At 44.9% G+C, this 21,035-nt stretch overlaps 1 protein-coding gene and 1 long non-coding RNA gene across 3 annotated transcripts in view; one reads left to right on the top strand and one right to left on the bottom strand.

The window, feature by feature from the left end:
• Positions 1-520: 520 nt before the first annotated feature.
• Positions 521-19,604, top strand: LOC129715489 (SUN domain-containing protein 2-like). 2 transcript variants are annotated; one of them, XM_055665367.1, is made up of 10 exons: positions 521-2,719; positions 3,129-3,200; positions 4,353-4,396; positions 5,352-5,508; positions 8,125-8,334; positions 9,525-9,609; positions 11,977-12,092; positions 14,865-15,032; positions 15,852-15,944; positions 18,892-19,604. In XM_055665367.1, exons 1-10 carry the CDS (start codon positions 2,525-2,527, stop codon positions 19,003-19,005), a joined length of 1,254 nt encoding a protein of 417 aa, XP_055521342.1. In that variant the 5' UTR covers positions 521-2,524; the 3' UTR covers positions 19,006-19,604. The 2 variants fall into 2 exon arrangements, with proteins under 2 accessions (XP_055521342.1, XP_055521341.1); XM_055665366.1 differs by having other exon boundaries at positions 8,122-8,334.
• The window catches only part of LOC129715490 (uncharacterized), a 29,751-nt gene continuing 14,230 nt past the window's right edge, over positions 5,515-21,035 (bottom strand). The window contains exon 3 of the long non-coding RNA XR_008726507.1: positions 5,515-7,686. This is a non-coding gene — a long non-coding RNA (uncharacterized LOC129715490). The remainder of the gene's footprint in view (positions 7,687-21,035) is intronic.

Here is a 21,035-nt window from a genome sequence, read left to right as displayed (position 1 = left end):
GGGAGGGGAAAGGGAGAGGGAGGAGAGAAGGGGGGGGAGAGGGAGGGGGAGAGAAAGAAAGGGGGGGAAGTGGAGAGAGAGGGAAGGGAAAGGGGGGGGGGGAAGGAAAGGGGAGGGGAAAGGGGGGGAGAGGGGGAAGAAGGGGGAGGGGGGAGGGGGGGGTGGGAGAGGGAGAAAGGGGAAGGAGGAGGAAGGAGAAAGAGGAAGTAGAAGGGGGGGGTGGGGGGAAAAAAGGAGGGAGTAGGAGAGGGAGGGAGGGATGTAATGTGATGTGATGGGGGGAAGTGGAGAAAGAGAGGGGTGAAAGATCAGAGCGTTGTATGTTCAAGAACTGAAAGAGTGAAAAAAGTCAGATGATTGTACTGAGTAATGTGTGGTAAAGAATAGAGATATGCAGGTTGAGGAAAGGAGAAAAAGCTTTAAGGGGAAGTAGTAGGAGAAGGGGGTGAACGGCCCCGCAAACGTGCCGATTCGCCCCAGAAATTCGAAGGGGAAAAAAGGGAAAGATTGGGTTCTGTGCACAACTGCACAGACTTGCGAAACATTAAATGCTGGACTAACTCAGCAGGTCAGGCAGATTCACTGGAGAAAAGGAATAGGTGACATTTCTGGAAGTTCTCGACCCGAAACGTCATCTATTCTTTCTCTCTGGAGATGCTACTTGACCCGCTGAGTTACTCCAGTTTTTGTGTCTATCTTCTGTTTAAACTAACATCTGCAGTTCCCTCCTATGCATTCTGACAGCTTGCTAGCTGGTTTCTCGACACTAGCCGTGTTGTGCAGCTTTGAGCTCCCCGCCCGTGTCTGGGGTTTGCACACCCTTCGTTAGCTGCCCGCTTCTGTGTGGCCAGCTCACCTCCCTCGTGAGAACAATCCCTGTGGGCCAACTCATACTTATTTAGATCCAAAGCATTCTGGGGGTAATCTTTGTCATTTGACAGTTACCGCACATGGTATGGATGTCTGCTCCGGTCAGTAAATGTGGAATCAAGGACGGCACTGTGGCATAGCGGTTGAGTTACTGCCTTACAACGCTTGCAGCACCGGAGACCCGGGTTCAATCCTGATTATGGGTGCTGTCAGTATGAAGTTTGTACGTTCTCTCCGTGACCGCGTGGGTTTTCTCCAAGATTTTCGGTTTCCACCCACACTCCAAAGATGTACAGGTTTGTTGGTTAATTGGCTTGGTATAAATTATCCCTTGTGTGTGTGGGATAGTGTTAGTGTTGGGGATCGCTGGTCGATGCAGACCCGATGGGCCAAATGGTCTGTTTCCTTGCTGTATCTCTAAATGAAATTAAACTGCACACAATCCCCAGGCAGAAAGTGCAGTGAGACTTGCAGCTTTGTGGCTGTGGTTGGGAGGTGTTGGCCAGAGCTGCCACCCAGGGACAAGGCAGCGTTTAATTTCACACCCGAGAGGTGTCGCGCACGCACACACGCTCACACCCGAGGTGGGATTTGACCTTCCTGCAGCCCGTAAGTGTTGTTGCTGGAACGACTTGAACCCAAGCACCGGGCTGTCACTGGAGAAATGTTGATCAAAGCTTTCCCATGGCCAGTGGGGGAATGGGTGAGCAGAGATGAAAGGCAGAGGAGTGCTGGAAATGTGGGTGGGAGGAGGGAGCAGCAGGGGAATAGCATTTCAGCCCCCAATGTCAATGTCGAACATAATGCAAAGATGACTAATCTTGCTTGACTGCACACGATCCATATCCCACCATTCCCTGCATCTCCATACGACTATCAAATACCTCTGTCGTATCTGCCTCCACCGCGTCTCCTGGCAGAGCGTGTTCCAAGCATCCACCTGGTTTAAAAAATCTATCACCTTTTATACTTTATCCCTCTCATCGTAAGCTGTACCTTCTGGTCTTTGACATTTCCACCCTGGGGAGAAAGTAGTTGAGGGGAAAATAGAGGAGAGATGTGAGATAAGTGGAGGAGAAGGGGTGGGCTGCTGGGTGGGTTGGGGGCAGAGTGAATGGGGTGGAGAGTTGGGGGTTGAGATGGGGTTGCAGGATGGAGAGTTTGCCTGTGTTGGCTGCAGTTGGCCTGCATTAGGTTGGAGGTGTCCCCCCTCCATGCTGTGGAACCTGGCCTTGACAATAAATGTGTGGTGCACGGTCTCATTGAAGGGCGGCGATGGCTATATTCTGGGTCAGGTTGATATGGACTTTAGTTTAGAGATACAGCGCGGGAACAAGCCTTTTGGCCCACCAGGTCCACACCGACCAGTGATCCCCGCACACTAACACCATCCCATATACACTAGGGACCATTTTACATTAATACTAAGCCAATTAATCTACATTGGAGTGTGGGAGGAAACCGAAGATCTCGGAGAAAACCCATGCAGGTCACGGAGAGAACGTACAAACTTCGTACAGGCAGCACCTATAGTCAGGGTCAAACTCGGGTCTCTGACGCTGTAAGGCAGCAACTCTGCCACTGCGCCTCCATACTGCCCAAGCTGACCGTCTTGCTCTGTTCTTAGGCTGACCTGCAGGTGCGAGTGCACAGAATGGAGAAGGAGCTGGATCAGTTGACCGCTGCCTTCCGGGCTGGGCTGGACTGGGGCAGTGAGTCGTCTGAAACCATAAGCCTCCCTCTCTCGCTGACACCAGCCCAAATCATCAAGCTGCTGGGCAAGGTAACCCTTCAGAACCAGGATGAGCTTCAGAACATGCTGCCCTTCGAGTCGCTGGAAAGGGTGGAGGTGAGTGTCAAATGTTGGCAGCTTGGCCTCTTCCCCCATCCCTGTCTGGCAGTGATTCTTATTTTTATCCTTGTAATATCATTGCTGAGGTGACCCTTTGTCTTGTCTAACACATTTCATTGTACCGTTGACCCTGTGTTAACCTACATATGACAAATAAAACTGAACTGAACTGAAAAGCTTTTCACAGTACACGTGACGATAAACTAAACTTTATTCTTTCAATATTGTCTCCCCCTGATTCTCCACTTGCCGACATGGAAGAGGCAATTTACCGCGGCCAATTAACTTACAAATCTGCACACATTTCATAATCTCTCTCTGCAAATGCTCTCACTCTGTGTTGGACAGAGGTGGGGTGGGTGCGTGCCCCTGGTGAGACTGTAACGCTGCTTGTGTTTGCTTCCAGCCTGACATTGCCGCCATCCAGCAGATGCATGAGGAGCTGACGGAGCCGGCGCTGTCACCAGATGATTGCAAGGTGGGTGCGGGGAGAGGGAGCTGGTGCGGGAGAAGGGGTAGAGAGGGCACAGGGAGTCGTGGTTCATAAGTGATACGAGCTGAATTAGGCCATTCAGCCCATCAAGTCTATTCCTCCATTCAATCATGGCTGATCTACCTTACCCTCTTAACCCCATTCCCCTGCCTTCTCCCCATAACCCCTGACACCCATACTAATCAATAATATATCTATCTCTGCCTTAACAAGATCCACAGCCTACGGTGACAGTGAATTCCACAGATTCACCACCCTATGATTAAAGAAATTCCTCCTCAACTCCTTCCCAAAGGAATGTCCTTTTATTCTGAGGCTAAGGCCTCTGGTCCAAGCATGGCAAGCTTTCCTTCACTTTCTGTCTGAAATGGCTGCTTTTAGTCTTTTTATTGTTTTGTTTTAGAGATACAGCGTGGAAAGTCTGCGCCGACCAGCGATCCACACACACTACCACTATCCTGCACACACTAAGGACAATTTACAATTTTACTAAGCTATTTAGCCTACAAACCTGTACGTCTGAGTGTGGGTGGTAGCCGGAACACCTGGAGAAAATCCACGCAGGTCACGGGGAGAACGTACAAACTCCGTATAGATAGCACCCGTAGTTGGGATCGAACCTGGGCCTCTGGTGCTGTGAGGCAGCAACTCTACCGCTGCACCACCGTGCTGCCACTCAGCTGCTCTACCTCTCAGTCAGACCATATATCTCGGCATCATTTAACGCCATACTCTCAATTCCGTGATATCAAGGCCAGTCACCTCGGTGTTGAACTGTTCTCAAGGACTAGTCTCCGTAGCCACTTGGGCAGAGAATTCCCTGCATTTCCCATCCTCAGGGTGTTAAGCTGCTGCAGTTCCGTGAAGTTTGCTTTAAATTGAATGGTGGATTCTGCGGGCAATTGATGGGAATTTGGGAGGAACTCGTTTCAAGGAAAATTTGTGAAGGACTGGGATTCTCTGAGAGCTGGCATTGATTTGATGGGCTGAAATGGCCTATGTTATAAGGAAATATGAAGTGTGGAAAAGTGACATATTTGTAAATTTGACGTGTATGTTGTGAAATAAGTAGCTGCGAGTAGAATTAAAAAGCCTCCGAACTTGAAAATAAACTTTTTTTTAAATTTCTATTCCTAGATGATGTTGCAGAAGGTGAAGGAAATGGAATCTGCTGTGGAAAGGTACAAAGCTGCACTGTGGCAGTTTCTAGACTGCACCAACTGCTCACAACGTTAGAGATAAATAAATAATTTAAGGGCCTGTCCCACTTGGCGTTTTTTTCGGAGACTGCCGGCGTTGCCAAACGATTTTGAACATTTCAAAATCCAGCGGGGACAAAAGAAATGTTGCGACACTGAAAAAAACACCGTGCGTCATACGTCATCACGCTGCGTCACGCCGCAGATTTTTCGGTGACCTGATACGTCCGTCAATGATGCCGGCAGTCGCTGAAAAACTCGCCAAGTGGGACAGGCCGTTTAGGTGTTGGGTGTTGATGTTGTAGGCCACATTATCTGCAGATGCATCAAGATGCCCCTGGGGTGTATCACGGCAGCAGGTTTGCCTGTGGCTGAGCTGTGAGCAGTATAATGCTGATGCTGTGTGTTTCCAGATAGGAGTGGAGTAGCAGCAGACCCTTGGGGGGGGGGGGGGGGGGGGGGGGGGGCTTCGTCGGCTGCTGCGTGAAACAGATCAACGTCATTTTTAGTTTAGAGGTACAGCGTGGAAACAGGCCCTTCGGCCCAGCGAGTCCGTGCAGACCAACGATCACCCTTACACCGGTAGTCAGGATTGAACCCAGGCCTCTGGCACTGTAAGGCCGTAGGTCTAATGCTGCACCACCATGCCACCTCTGCTCCTGTACTCTGATGGCTTGCTTTGTCCTGAATAGGACAAGTTTTGCCTGGGCCACAGCCAGCCATAAAAACAATATTATTCCACGAGCAGTAGCTCTACTCAACAGCCAAAAATCTGTCGACTCTTTTTACTCTGGTACTTTATTTCCACATGTTTGAATCATAATGTTTTATTTTTAATTGTCCACTGTATATCATGTTTTTGCAAGCAAAGCACCAAGGCAAGTTCCTTGTATGTATACATACTTGGCTAATAAAATTATATTTATTATTATTATAGGTTGACAGATGAACAGAAGCAGCTACTGACTGCACTGGCGCTGCTGGAGGAGCAGCTCAGCCAGACACGGCTGGAGCTACAGGCTGTACGTGCGGGCCAGAAGGACATGGACTCCACTATGCAAGCTCTGGAAAGCAGAGTTAAAAGTATGATTGATGTAAGTTTTCCCAAATAGTCTTTTATTTAACTGTAAAAGGCCAAAGCTTAGCACTTCTGCCTTGAAGATGATCAAAGAGATTGAGATGAAGAGGAAAGTGTGGAAAGTATCTTGCCCTCTTCCCCCCCCTTCTTTCACACTCAACTCCCACTCACTCCCTCCCTCTCTACTGCGTTCTTCCCTTTCTCTCACTGTCTCTCCTTTTCCCCCTCTGCTCCTTTCCCTGTGTTCACGATGTGGTCTCCTCTACACGGAGAAACTAAACAGGCGTTGGGTTTCTACTTTGTGGAGAACCTGTGTTCGCTCCATGGGGCACTCCTGAGCTTCATGTTATCTCATTCTGACTCTTGGATGTGGGAGTGACTGAACAGTCTGTGACTTCCTGCACTGTTGCAATGAGGCTCAAAGCAATCTTGAGGAATGGCATCTCACCTTCCATTTGGGCTCATGGCAGTCCTCTGGGCTTGAACTGAATTCAATAATCTTGGGCAACTTGATTCCTCTGTTAGTATCAGTTGCACATTTGTGATAATTGGGTTGGCTTGTTTTTTAAAAATCTCTATCCAAAAGTGGAGGGCATGTCCATGCTGACCTGCCAGTTATGTCTTGTCTCCACCTGAAATGTCACCCATTCCTTCTCTCCAGAGATGCAGCCTGTCCCGTTGTCTATCTTCAGTTTAAACCAGCATCTGCCGTTCCTTCCTAGACATGTCTTCTTGCTCTGCATTTTGCAATTGCTACGATCTTTTGTCTATTTTTCTTATCATCTAACCGCTTCTATTCACTCCATGACCAGATAACTTTGTGTGCAGCTTGTCCCCATGGCCACCTGGTTTTACACTATCAGAGTCATCCACCCACCTGTGCAGCTTTACAAGTTTCTTTTGTCACCTCCCCAATTCTGTTTCTCTGGCTACAGATGCAGCCTGACCCGAGTGCTCCCAGCATTTTGTTTTTCAGATTTATTCCATCTGCAGTTTTCACGCATTTATTCTAACCTTTTTTTCTATATGACTGCCGCCTTTCAGTCCATGTTAGAACACTTCCTCTAAATTAAGAGGGCTCTTAATTTTTTTGCAGCAGCAGCCTCATATGTGGCAAATGCCTTTTGGAGATCTGAATACACACTGCATTTACAGGAGATTGACACAAAAAGCTGCAGTAACTCAGTGGGTCAGACAGCATCTCTGGAGAAAACAAATAGAAAATTCCTTTTCTCCAGAGATGCTATCTGACCCGCTAAGTTACTCCAGCTTATTGTGTCTATCTTTGGTTTAAACCAGCATTTGCAGTTCCTTCCCAACTACATTTACAGGTTTCCCGTGTCAACTCCCTATCACATCCTGTCAAGTTTTGCCACACATGATTTTTATTAAACCATGTCGGCTCCGTTTGATTAGATGCAGCTTACCAAATGATTAGTTATTTCCTCTTGCGAACTATGAGTGCTGGATGAATTAGAATCATAGAGTGATACAGTGTGGAAACAGACCCTTCGGCCCAATGCCCACACCCGCCACCATGTCCCAGCTACACTAGTCCCACCTGCCTGTGTTTGGTCCATATCCCTCCAAACTTGTCCTATCCATGTACCTGTCAATTGACCTATAGTTCCCAGCTTCTGTTTTACGTGCTGGGAGGCCAGGTGAATCTCGCTCACAGCCTCTTCTGCTGGTTCAGGTGCCCAGTAAATGTGAGTTCTGCTTCCAACAGCCATTCACGCAGTGAACCCTTGGCCCACTGTACTAATTGCATCAAACCCTTGTGCCAATTGAATTACATTCCCAACTTTGTGTCGGAAAGATGGTTACCTTGTTTACTCTGAATGGGCCAGTAAGAATATCATCATCTTATGTATAGGGAGAAACTGCAGATGCTGCACAGATAGACATCAGCGAGACAGGCAGCATCTCTGGGGGGGGAGGAATGGATGACATTTCGGGTCGAGACGTCTGAAAAAGGGTCTCAATCCGAAACATGATCCATTCCTTCTCTCCAGAGATGCTGCCTGTCCCGCTGAGTTACTCCAGCATTTTGTCTTTTTTTCTATACTATTATAACCACTCAAACAATCTACCTGCTGCAGTTCCTGGCGACTCTCTCTTTGCAACCTTTCTTCTGCAGTCCTGCCAATGTTGTAAACCTTTCTTGTGTTTCTCTAGTGAACTCCCATCAATCCTGTAGGGAGGCAACCAGAATCCACACAATGTTACAGGTACAGCTGAGCTAACAGTTCCAAGATGCCTGTCCCACTATCTTCAAAGACGCATGAACAAGCTCTCTAAAGATAGACACAAAATGCTGGAGTAACTCAGCAGGAGGGAACATTAGATGCTGCCTGGTCCGCTGAGTAACTCCAGCATTTTGTGTCTATCTTCAGTGTAAACCAGCATCTGCATTTCCTTCCTACACAACAAGCTCTCCAAGATCTTTCTGTTCCCCTCCACGGTTCAGTATCCTTTCAGCTATAATGTACTCCCTTGCCTTGTCTCCCTCGCCAAAGGATCAACAATTGTAAAATAATGCATTTTTTAAGATGACAAAGATACTGCTTTGCATTGATTTCAAAGTTTACAAGGAGGAGCACTGACTATCCAGCTCTTGTGTGTTTAGAAGGAGACGACGTTGCTCCCACTGGTCCACAAGCTGCTCTTCGGTTCATCAGAAGACCGCAAAGGGGAACCACTGACAGCACAGCTGGTGAAGCGCAAGGAACTTGAGGCCCTCCTTGCAGGCTTGGAGAGGAAGATCCTCGCAGAAGCTTCATTTCATCGTGGTCCGGCTATGGAGGCACACACGGCAGCTGTCAGAGCAGGGATTATGAAGGTACAAGCATGCAAGCATCCAGTGGCTCTAACTCTGGAGCAGATTATTGTAGTTCAGAACAGTAATGTATTCATAATATGTAGAGTTAATGAAATTGGGGCATGTCTTGCTCTACGTTTCATGAATTCAGCACTTTCGCTTGCAATGTGTCAATGAACACCACATCCTTAACAGTGCTCCCATGAAGTGTCTGAGAGTCCCTCAGTGTCTAGTGGTGGCCAGACCTTAGACCAAGGCCACTCCCCCACAGCCTCTGCGGTGACTGCACTGAGCTTCAGTGTGTCCCTCACACCACATACACTCGCACCTTGGAATGTGCCAGTCGGCAGCAATTAATTTAACAACATTTTATCCGACACCTTTACCAACAGGAAGATCAATTTTTGTGCAGACCAACGTGAGTCTTCCGCTGAGATAATGATCTTCCAGCAGCAGTTGACATTTATCTTGTTGTGCGTCCCTGTGAACAGCTCATAGATCACTGATACACAACTGCTCAGGGTGAACCATGACAAGAGCCCTTGCATTCTTCTTCTGACCTTCCTGTCAAACACCCAGTGCATAAGGAGGTGAATGTTGTCCACACCACAACCAGCTCAATGGCAGCGTGCAGTGGGGTGCTTTTCTGACCGAGCAGGCAGGGTTTGACTGGGAGGGCTCCTCACACTACTGTTGCCGAGTTCCTCGATCTGCTTGGGGAGCCATCTGATGGGATCTATCAAGTCCTTCTCCCACAGTGCCTGTACCTCGTTCTATGTTGATCACTTGTGGTCACAGGTAGTTTTCTACAGGAACCTTTCTGTGAAGGACAGATAGTAACGCAATGTCAAACTGAATAGAACATTGCATAAATCTACACCAGCCAACATGTTCCAGCTACACTAGTCCCACCTGCCTGCGTTTGCCCCATATCCCTCCAAACCTCTCCTATCCATGTCAATGTACTGTAATAATGATTGACCTGATCACATAATCCTGCTGCCTTCTATGCAGTATATGTGGGCTCTCCATTGCTCACTTTTATTGGACCTTGCTAATTCCAGATTATGAGAATGGATGAGGGATCATTTTGTGGGAACTGTTGAAGGGAGCATTGCCGTCTGGTTTCTGTATGTGTGTGGGCTCTACACTCTATTGCACTCTACTACCCCCTTCTTATCCCAGATTATTGTTATTTTTTCCTCGGGTAGGAAGTGAAAAGCATTGTGGAGCAAGCCTTGAAACTGTACAGCGCTGACAGGGTTGGATTGGTGGATTATGCACTGGAATCTGCTGGTAAGTATCAGACAAAAGCCCGGGCCAAGTAAAACTCTGAATGTAACAGACTGAAAGGGTGTTGTGTGGGCTGGCACTTTAGTCATGTTTGACTTGATCCTGTGGAATGGGGTGTTCTTTCACATCAGTGGGATGGCCTTGCCCTGGGGCACCATTGGCTATCTTCATTCTGTCCACTGCTCCATCATCCCTGCAAACATATTGGTTAATCTCTTGTGCACTCTCTCCGAAGCTTCATGCCTTTCTGAGGGCAAGGCAGCCGGGACTGGATGCATTGCTCCAGCTGTGGCCAAGCCTGTGTTTTACAAAGTTCTCCCATCACTTCTTTGCTCTTGTACCCTGAGCCGTTATTTAGAAGGTACAGGAGTTTTTAAACAACATCCGAAACTTCCTTTTTTCAGTAAACTAGACACATAAACCACCCACGTGTGTAAGAAGGACGTGAAGGTCTGATGAAGGGTCTCGACCCGAAACGTCACCCATTCCAGAGACACTGTTGTTTCTTCACTCCTTTTAGAATTGTGCCCTCTAGTTTACATTGCCTTATTCCTCCTCTCAAAAAGAAATATTTCACATTTGAATTACAGCTGTAACCAGCCTGTTCAAACCCTATTCTGTATTTGCCTCCAATTCCATTAATATCTCCTGTTCACAGTATCATCTGCAAATCTGGAACTCCAAGTCATTCAATGCGTATGAAGAAAAGATGGGTCTTATTCTGCCCTCTGGCCAATTTTACAACTTACAATTAACCTACAAACCTGTACATCTTTAGAGTGTGGGAGGAAACCAGAGCACCTGGAGAAAACCTATGCAGCCACAGGGAGAATGTAAAAACTCAGTACAGACAGCACCCGTAGTCAGGATCAAACCCAAGTCTCTGGTGCTGTCAGGCAGGAGGTCTACCGATCCATCACTGCTGCCCTAATTTAATTGCTCCCCTCTTCTGTTGGTTAGCCAGTTTTATTCCTTGAAGCAAAGTTTAAGTTGCAGAGAAAGTGAGAACAAAATAGATGGACTGGAGACCAGGAGACATTTGAGATGAACATCGACACCAGCTGGATCGATGAAGATGCAACTAGTGGTAGACGAATGAAATCTTAAACACTGTAGAAGTGCAAGGAAAGAAGACAAGCTCATGGTTTGAAGGGTGGATAGAAGCTTGGTTCTTCTCAAGCTAACATTGGACAATTGGAATTGTGTAGAAAGCTGAAGATCTACTTTAGGTTTCAGCCATCTGCAGAATCACCAGGATGCTGCCTGGATTAGACAGAATGCTAGAATAGAATATTAGCTATAAGGGGAGGTTGGACAAACGGAATGTTTTTGCTGGAGCGTCAGAGGCTGAGATGAGACCTGATAGAAGTATATAAAATTATGAGAGATATATAGATGGAACGGCAGTCTTTTCCCCAAGGTGGAAATGTCAAATACGCGAGTTAAGGGGGGGGGGGGATGTTTAAAGGAGATGTGTGAGGCAAGTTTTTCTTGCTCTGCTGTAGGTGTGTTGTCAGGGGAGGTGGTGGAAGCAGATACAATAGTAATATTTAAAAGGCATTTGAACAGATACATGTACAGACAGGGAGTAGAGGGATGCAGACCGTGTCCAGTCAGATGGATGTGTTAGGTTGACATCATGGTCGGTGCAGACACAGTGGGACAAAAGAGCCTGTTCATGCTAAGTAAATAAATGTTCTACAATATATGAGAAATATATGTTCTACAATATAAATTGTCCTTTCTGGATTGTCTCTAAACTAGGTCAGATGTAATGCTATATGATTTTATATTATTGAGAAAAAGAATCTATGCAGACAGGAGTCATTTGTTGCACATGTTCCCAGCTAACTGCCCACAAATAACAATATTTTTATACCTTGGTCAGCTGGTGGAAGTTTTGCTTCCATTTTATGTTACAGAAATCATTCTCATTGTACTTTTTTTGCAAAAAATAGCTCCTTGTTTATTCTAGTTGTATTGAATGGAAAAATGATGAAAGCAAGTAAATGGTTGAGATTTGGGAGGGTACTTATCCAACCACTGCCACCTGGTGGCCATTCAGCTGTGTATTTAAAGTTTCAGCTGGATTCTGTGCTCCAACCTGTTGGACATTGTATGAAAATTAGCTTTCAAGTTTACTTAAACAATTGTGATTGTAACATTCAATTATTTCAACAGTTGTGCTGGATGTGTTGAGTTCTTGGACAAATTGGAAAGTTCTTCTTAGTGGTCAGCACTCAAGCAAAAACTTTCCAATCCCTCTGCCAGAGTTTTGCAGTTCTCTGCAAACCTGTATATTTCTTGAAGGATTCATGATTAACTTTGTCCATTCAGTGATATGATAATGATTATTTTTTCTCTTGTCAGGTGGCAGTGTGATCCACACACGCTGCTCAGAGACGTTAGAGACCAAGACTGCTCTTCTTAGTCTGTTTGGCTTTCCACTGTGGTACCAATCTCGGTCACCCAGAGCTGTCATTCAGGTATATAATCCTTGTACTGCTGCTCCCTTCTGTCTTGAAAGCAGTGACCTTCGAATCCTCTCCTAGAGGCAGAAAGGTATAGGGACGCTATATGTCCACAACTTCAAGATTTGCTGTTGGGAGCACCACAACTAGTGTGTGTCTTCTGCTTTTCCCAGGTTTATGTGAAACATACTCTGTCTGCATAACAGTTTTTCCCAGTCAGAAGAATGCAAGGTATTGATATACATGTCAAAAAAAGTCATGCATTGGCCCACCATGCGTGCTTGTTCAGTACCACAGTTGTGGGATATGGAATAGAAACATGGAAATTATGAACAGGAGTAAGCAATGTGGCCCATCAAGCCCACTCAACCCCTCAGTATGATCATGGCTGATCATCCAAATTGAGTCCCCAGTTGGGGGACTTCCCATACCTTTCTCCCCATACCTCTTGGTCCCTCGAGCTACAAGAACAATATTTAACTCATGAGTATATTCAGTGATCTGATTTCAATTGCATTCCATGATAGAGAATTCCTCAGGTTCACCACTCTGGATGAAGAGATTTCTCCCCATCAGAGTTCTACATGACCTCACCTTATCCTCGCACGGTGATCCTGATCCTGAAACTCCCCAGCATCAGGAACATCTTACCTCGAATCTTCCAGTCCAGTTCTATAAAATGATCATTCCTTCCAAACTCCAGTGAATATTGACCAGATTACTCTTCATACGTCAGCCCTGCTATTCCTACAGTTAATCTGCTGTACTTTTGCTTTGTTCCCTCCATAGCAAAAATATCCTTCCTTAAGGAAATGTGGGCTCCTTCCATCTGCTTTAACCAAACTACGATGCTTTATGGTCCCCATTCCTCTCCCCTGGATGTAGATTGCCAGTGTGTTTGTCAAATCTTCAATTGAGTTCAGATTTTTTATATCCACTTATGGAGTCATATAGCACAGAAACAGGCCCTTTGTGCCCAACACGTCCACGTCAACCATCAACTAATCCCATTTGCCAGCATTTGCCTGTAGCTTACAGAGGTGCCCGAGTCCAGAGGGTTGAGATTTTAAAGCAAAGAAAGATTTAGAGGTAATCGGAGAAAGCATATTTTGGGTTGCACTTGATCACACTGCCCGAGACAGAGGTCCTGCTGGTTCAGGTACTTGTCCTGATACTTTGTAGATGGTGTGAGAGTATCTGTCTTGGGGGCAGTGTGTTAAAAATGTCTCAGTAAATCCTTTTTTCTGCATTAACTTCATAATTGACACACCATGAACCAAAAGCAGCTGGAAATTGACACACCATGAACCAATGGGCTTTGCTGGAAAATTGTAGCGCGTTTTCTCATTGTGCAGGGTTGAGGTAAATTGGCAGAAAACATTGAGGGGTCGATACTGCAGATTCCTGCCATAGTAACCCCCATCCCAACAACCCATCCCTGTTACCAAAATAGCCCTTGACACCCGTTCTAATCAAGAATTTGTCTATCTCTGCCTTAAAATTATCCACTGACTTGGCGTCCACAACCCTCTGTGACAATGAAGTTCCTCCTCCTTTCTAAAAGCGCAACTTTAATTCTGAGACTATGACCTCTGGTCCTAGACTCCTCCTACCAGTGGTAACATCCTTTCCACATCCACTTTATGTCTTTCATTACTGTGTAAGTATCCTCGTATCCTCACGTGGATCGTGTCCAAAAATCCAACTCCTGTCCCTTTCGGAAGAATCAGTGTTCTGTTGAAAGCAAAGGGGATAATTGTGGGCAGCACAGTAGTAGAGTTGTTGCCTTACAGCGCCAGAGACCCCGGTTCGATCCCAACCCTGGGTGCTGCCTGTACGGAGTTTGTATGTTCTCCCCGTGAGTTTTTTCCTCCAACTCTCCAAAGACGGACAGGTTTGTAGGTTAATTGGCTTGGTAAATGTAAAACAAAATTGTCCCGAGTGTGTGTAGGTTAAACATAGAAAATAGGTGCAGGAGTAGGCCATTCGGCCCTTCGAGCCTGCACCGCCATTTGATATGATCATGGCTGATCATCCAACTCAGTATCCCATCCCTGCCTTCTCTCCATACCCCCTGATCCCTTTAGCCACAAGGGCCACATCTAACTCCCTCTTAAATATAGCCAATGAACTGGCCTCAACTACCTTCTGTGGCAGAGAATTCCACAGATTCACCACTCTCTGTGTAAAAAATGATTTCCTCATCTCGGTCCTAAAAGTCTTCCCTCTTATCCTTAAACTGTGACCCCTAGTTCTGGACTTCCCCAACATCGGGAATAATCTTCCTGCATCTAGCCTGTCCAACCCCTTAAGAATTTTGTAAGTTTCTATAAGATCCCCCCTCAGTCTTCTGAATTCCAACGTGTACAAGCCGAGTCTATCCAGTCTTTCCTCATATGAAAGTCCTGCCATCCCAGGAATCAGTCTGGTGAACGTTCTCTGTACTCCCTCTATGGCAAAAATGTCTTTCCTCAGATTAGGAGACCAAAACTGTACGCAATACTCCAGGTGTGGTCTCACCAAGATCCTGTACAACTGCAGTAGAACCTCCCTGCTCTTATACTCAAATCCTTTTGCTATGAATGCTAACATACCATTTGCTTTCTTAACTGCCTGCTGCACCTGCATTCCTACTTTCAATGACTGGTGTACCATGACACCCAGGTCTCGTTGCATCTCCCCTTTTCATAATCGGCCACCAGTGTTAATATTTCCTGTTTCCGCGCTGAATATCTAAATGAAACTGAGATTCTTTCCTAATTTTTTTGTTCTTGTTCTCTCTTGCAGCCGGAGGTTCATCCTGGGAACTGTTGGCCATTTAAAGGCTCCCAAGGCTTTGTTGTCATCGAGCTTGCTGAATGGATCTGGCCTACAGCCTTTACCCTAGAGCACATTCCCAGATCAATTTCTCTGGGTGGATCAATTAGAAGTGCCCCTCAAGACTTCTCTGTTTATGTGAGTGAAACCTATAGAATATGAGTGTGTATTTGGGAACCTTGATGTTTGTCTGGAACATGCTGCTGAACATGGCAAGGCTTTCTTGGACATTGGATTCCATGTTCAGGGTCCCGAGTGTTCCCACAATCCACGTCAATAGGATTAACAAGTTCTGTTAAAAATGAGCAAATTCCATTTCACAGTCCAGAACAATAACCCCTCAAATAGAAGGCCCACTAATATAATCTTCAATCTTCCATGCTACACAAGTTGCTCATACTGGTATTTGAACTGTGATTCTGGGTTTTCACTGTCTTCACTGAGTTTTGTCACTTTATTGCACAATCCTCAACACTGTTAACCACAAAAGCTTCATACAGTGATTAAGCAACTTTACAACCAATAGATGAGATTAAAGTTAACACACCCTACACATACTAACGACAATTTTTATGGCAAGTGCTTTCCTGAGTGCGGGTGAACAATTCTTCACTGGTATTCTTTCAGGATTGAGGATGACTTGCTTCCACTTTAGTTCTGTGGGGTATAGAGGTGCCTGATGAGGCCCCTGTGGTGGGACACACTGATTCTACCACCGTTTCATTCTGTTTGATTGTGTACAGATTCATTCATGTGCTAAATGAGGTGATGACATTTTTCCAATTGACTTTTAGGGAACTACTAGTTATGTTTGAAATGAAATGACTTTATATATTCAACCAAGCTTTTTTTCCAGGCAAGGGTGAAAGTCCTACTTTCACCAGCTTGTATAATTGTTGGGGTGACTGGAGAGTAATTTTCTGTGTGCAAAGCTTGCTAATTTCTACTTGTTCACAGGGCTTGGATGATGAAAATCAAGCCGAAGGGGTCCTTTTGGGAAAATACACCTATAACGAGGAAGGGGATTCCATCCAGACGTTTGAAGTGCAGGTATGGAAGTGCATAAAGGATCATTGATTATTTGCTGGAACAATCATATAACCTTGGCCTTTTCCTGTAAGCTTTAATTTTCCTTTGCCTCAAATATTTATCTATCTTTTACAAAAATATGCTTTGCGATGTAGTAACTGTTAACCAAAATCTGGCATGTGCCAATATTTGACAGTTTGATGTCAGGTTTGACACCAGTTTGATACTGGTGTTTGAACTGTGATTCTGAGTTTTGGTGCTGACTTCACCCATGTTTTAGTTTAGCTTAGAGATGCAGTGCTGAAACAGGCCCTTAGTCCGCACCAACCAGCGATCCCCGCACACTCACACTATCAATAGACAATAGGTGCAGGAGGAGGCCATACGGCCCTTCAAGCCAGCACCGTCATTCAATGTGATCATGGCTGATCATACACATTCAGTATCCCATTCCTGCCTTTTCCCCATATCCCCTATCTTCAAGAGCCCTATCTAGCTCTCTCTTGAAAGTTTCCAGAGAACCTGCCTCCACTGTCCCCTGAGGCAGAGAATTCCACAGACTCACAAGACCCACACGAGGGACAATTTACATTTATACCAACACAATTAACCTACAAACATGTATTTGGTGTGGAAGGAAACCGAAGATCTCGAAGAAAACCTACGGGGAGAATGTAAACTCTGGAACCCAGAGTTGTAAGGCAGCAACTCTATCGCTGCGCCTCCATGCCACCTTTTTCTCACTTAAACCATATTTGCTTTAGGCAAAGGCTTTATAGAATGCCAAGCTGATTCATTCCATTAATGAAGATCAAGGTGGCAAAGATCAATCACATGATCAAGGAGCCACTAGTGAGTGAAAGGGGATGAACTCCAGTGAAGGCAACTAAAGCTTGAAATTCTGGCACGTTGCTGTTTTTATGCAGTGTCTTGAAATCCCTTTTACCCTGGAAACTGCAGTATTTACTGTGATTATCCCCGTTGTGCATCTGATGTGGTCTCCGCATTGGTCTTTGCAGGGTGTTGTTGTTCTTTCTTCTTTTGGGGCATTGCCACAGACGTTCAACCAAGTTGATCATGCCCAGGATAAACAACATACTTTTTAATGTTTCTTCCAACCATTTTTCTGCATGATATTTCATCTGCATGTCCCTGCTCATTCATTTAACCTATCATTATCCAAAGAAGCCTCTCCTAATCCTGTTCAGCTCACACAGCCACCCTGCTTTGGTTAGCAAACTTCCATACATTTTGATCCCTTTGTCCAAATTATAAATGGGACTTAGTTGGACAATTTCTGAAAGTCTAAATACACACCATCTTACTCCTGCTAGTTAAACCATAAAAAAAAACCTTGAATGTATTTGTTAAACATTTGTCATTGAAAATAAAACTTGACCCTACTCAGCCTATTTATTTTAAGCCTCGTGTTACTACTTCTGTATTAATAGATTGCATTATTTTCCATAACTCTAAAAGGCAGATTGATCTGTAACTTTCCATTTTTTTAATCTCCCTCCATTCTGGAATTTGCTACCTTCTGTTTTGTGGGAAAAGCCTACAATTTATGGAATTTTGAAAGATGACACTGTTGCTATTGCCATCTTTCAAAACATTAAGATGCAGTTTGTCCAGCCATGGAAATTTATCATCTTTAGTTACTTTTTTGTTTTACTAATGCTAATTTACCCGAGCTCCTTCATTCTGGATGTATTGTTCTCCACAATTTATTTCTACCTTAACAATGCAACACTGGTTGGAACCTAAGGTCGGCCCTGTACTGCCCTCTTGATCACCAAGATCTAACCCCAATCATTCTTGTTCCTGTGCCACTGATCAGCTAAGACTTACAATTGAGGCCCTATTGTAGATTCCTGTCCAACCCCCTTTCCCCAATCTTGCTTGCAGCTGATCCCTTCTCAACTGAACAGATTTGCAGCCCCCTTCAGTAATGCTCATGGGTCTTGGCTGTAAGATCTGACCCAAGGGATCAGATGGACTGTCAGTAAGTTCTCTCACATTTGTCTTTTGCTAAAGATTAAATATGTTTGGCAAGTATGTCAGAAGTTTGTGATTTGCAAATAGCACATTGTGTAAGAAAGAAATGCTCAGTGGGACAGGCAGCATCTTTGGAGAAAAGGAATGGGAGGCGTTTTGGGTCAAGACCCTTCTTCAGGCTCGTATTATCGCAAATATCGTATTGACTGGAACAAATGACTAGTTAAAAATAGAAAATTGCAAATCTGCAGGTGATGGAGGACTGAAACACAATGCTAGAAATACTCGGGTCAGGCAGCAGGTGTGCAGAGATACCTTTTTTAATTGACCATTCATGCAATCTGGTCTAGAATAAACATGTTTTCAGGTGCAAAGATAGGGAAAACCGAGGAGAGCTGGATCAGTGGCTGATCTACTTGAAGCATCTACATGTTTCAAACTTGCTAAACCAATAATGAAACCAGATTACAGATTGTAGAAACAAGAACCTGCAGATGCTGGTTTACCAAAGAAAGACGCAAAATGCTGGAGTAACTCAGCAGATCAGGCAGGTCCAGGAATGCTGCCTGACCCACTGAGTTACTCCAGCATTTTATCTTTCCAGGATAGAAGTTTATTTTTCTTGGCCACTTTATTCACAATTTGTCAGTTGCCACAAAGCAAGCCTGTGTAAGTAAGCATGTTCTCTCCCCATCCACAATGCTACATGGAATAAAGCTGTTGCTCCTAGTATTTCCTGCTGTAATTTGAGATCCATGTTCTTCTCATACCTCTGTAAAACATCTACCTTTTCCATGACAAAATGCTTGTTATCAATGCTGTATGTAATTGAATAGAATGTCCTGAAATCCATGATCAGCAGGATGTTTCAAGTCTGGTTTGTGGATAATCCATCTTCACTCCTGCCTACAGTACGTTCATACTGAAGCACAGGTTCCCTGATCTGTCATCATGTTCTTTTGCTTTGTAGAATAAAGATGCTCCCGCATACAAAGTCATCGAACTGCGGGTGCATAAGAACTGGGGCCATCCAGAATACACATGCCTCTACCGGTTCCGTGTCCACGGAGATCCAGCGATGTAATTCTGGAAGTCGGCTACCCCGTGCTCAGACTGGCGTTCAAACTATGATTCTGGATTTTCACTGTATTCACTGTTTTGTCACTTTATTGCACAATCCTCAACACTGCTAAACAACAAAAGCCTACTCAACACAGCTAACTACTACAACCCGACCAAACTCTACCCCGTGCTCTACAACCCTACCCTACATATCTTGCCAATTTTTACTTTCTCTGCATCTGAAGCTTCACATCCAACCACATTTCAATCTAGATCAATGCGGGCATTGTATCTGTCAGGAATAAACTGCTGTGCTGATCATGAATTGTCCCCACCTCAGATCTCCAGCAAGAATATCATGCCAGTACACCACACAAAGACAGTATATATTTTTTTGATTTAACACCCATCACTTTGCTTTTATTCAAATTTATCACTTATTTTCAACTAGACCAGGTCGAACCTGTTGGGCCCATCCCCCAAAGTAATATTCACCATTGACCCATAGCCCCCAACTGCTCAGGTGCGGCTGAGGGGTTCCTGTTGTGATGCCAGAGATCTCCATTATGACGCGAGTTACGGCAACCCTCCCCAATCCTCTTTTGACCCCTATCCTCCTCCATTCCCTCAGCCCCAGCCCTTCCCACCCCTCCCCCCTCCCTCCTTTCCCCTCTCCACCTCCCTTCCCCAACTCTCTCCCTCAATTCTCCCTTCCCCTGAAAAAGCTACTTTTCTTAACTACTAAACCAGGTTCGCTTCTTAATAAACAGACACCACACAAACTGTTTGGTAGACCAGTTCAAAACTTTACTTAACATCGGCTGATGGAAGGGAGGGAGAATTCCAGTCAAGTGACCAATGCAGACACTTGACCGTCCTCCGTCCACCTTCGCTGAACAACAGAATTACATTGCCTTAAATAGGTTTTTTTTTGTCCCCTTAGCACATTCCACAGACATTAGTCATGGTCAGAGGTACAGGAAAAGGTTTCCACAGAATGCATCACATCAAAGGCCTTTTGTTTAAATGGTACAAGATATACTAAAAACATTGGCCATTTGCTTTAGGTCATTTTATCTCCAAAGAGATCACCCTAGCTTTTTCGCTGCTTCCTCTCTGTCACTTGGTCCCTCATAAACATAGACCATTTGGTTTATGGCATCTTACATCAAAGAGATCTCTCTAGCTTCTCCTCTCTGCTTGTCACTTGGGAGACAATGTTATAGGATTTATTATCTCACACACCGCAACCTGAGGAAAGCCTAATTTGACACTAAATATAAGCTGTAAGCTAGCCCAGAAGCCAATTTAATATCTTCTTATATTTTTAACTAAAATTCGGCTTCATCACCCCTACCCTCACTCACTTCTTCACCTCCATAACTCCTCTCCCCTTCCTCTCCCTTTACCCCCCTGCTCCCCCACTCTTCACCTCCCCCCTATCCCATCCCCCCATAATGAAAATCGCCTTTTTTTTCCAAATGAAATTTCCCCCCTAACCCAACCCCCACAATGGAAATCGCGATGTTTTTAAAAAATGAAACCTCACCCCTATCCCACCCGCCCACAATGAAAAATGTCAGCTGTTAATGAAAATTGAAGATTTTGTTTAAAACGGATTTTATTTTGAAAATCGCGATTTTTAAAATGTAAATGAGATTCAGGATCCCATTGTGATGTAATTGTAACATGGCTGATGGGCAGAGCAAGTGGAAAAGTGATTTTTATAAAGTTTAAAATGTCAATAACTTATAAAATATAACAACAATCTGAACGAAACGTGGTTATTGCACACCCCAGAAGTAATGGTATGTAAGGTGAGCCAAAAATTGTAGCGCTATCGTGTACCGTTTTGGCGCCGTTTCCAGGACTCACTCACTCGCAAACAAACAAGATGAGAGTTTTAGTGATATAGATAGATGCTGCCATGATTTCATCTTACAATCATCTATATATATTAGTAAAACTTCCATCTTGTTTGTTTAAATGTGTGAGTGTTTGATCCCGAAACTACGCTAAAACGGTACACGATTGAGCTACATGTTTGGCCCA

This window comes from Leucoraja erinacea, unplaced genomic scaffold, assembly GCF_028641065.1.
Source record: "Leucoraja erinacea ecotype New England unplaced genomic scaffold, Leri_hhj_1 Leri_1203S, whole genome shotgun sequence".
Taxonomy (NCBI): Eukaryota; Metazoa; Chordata; class Chondrichthyes; order Rajiformes; family Rajidae; genus Leucoraja; species Leucoraja erinaceus.
This window is presented reverse-complemented; position numbering and strand designations above follow the sequence as displayed.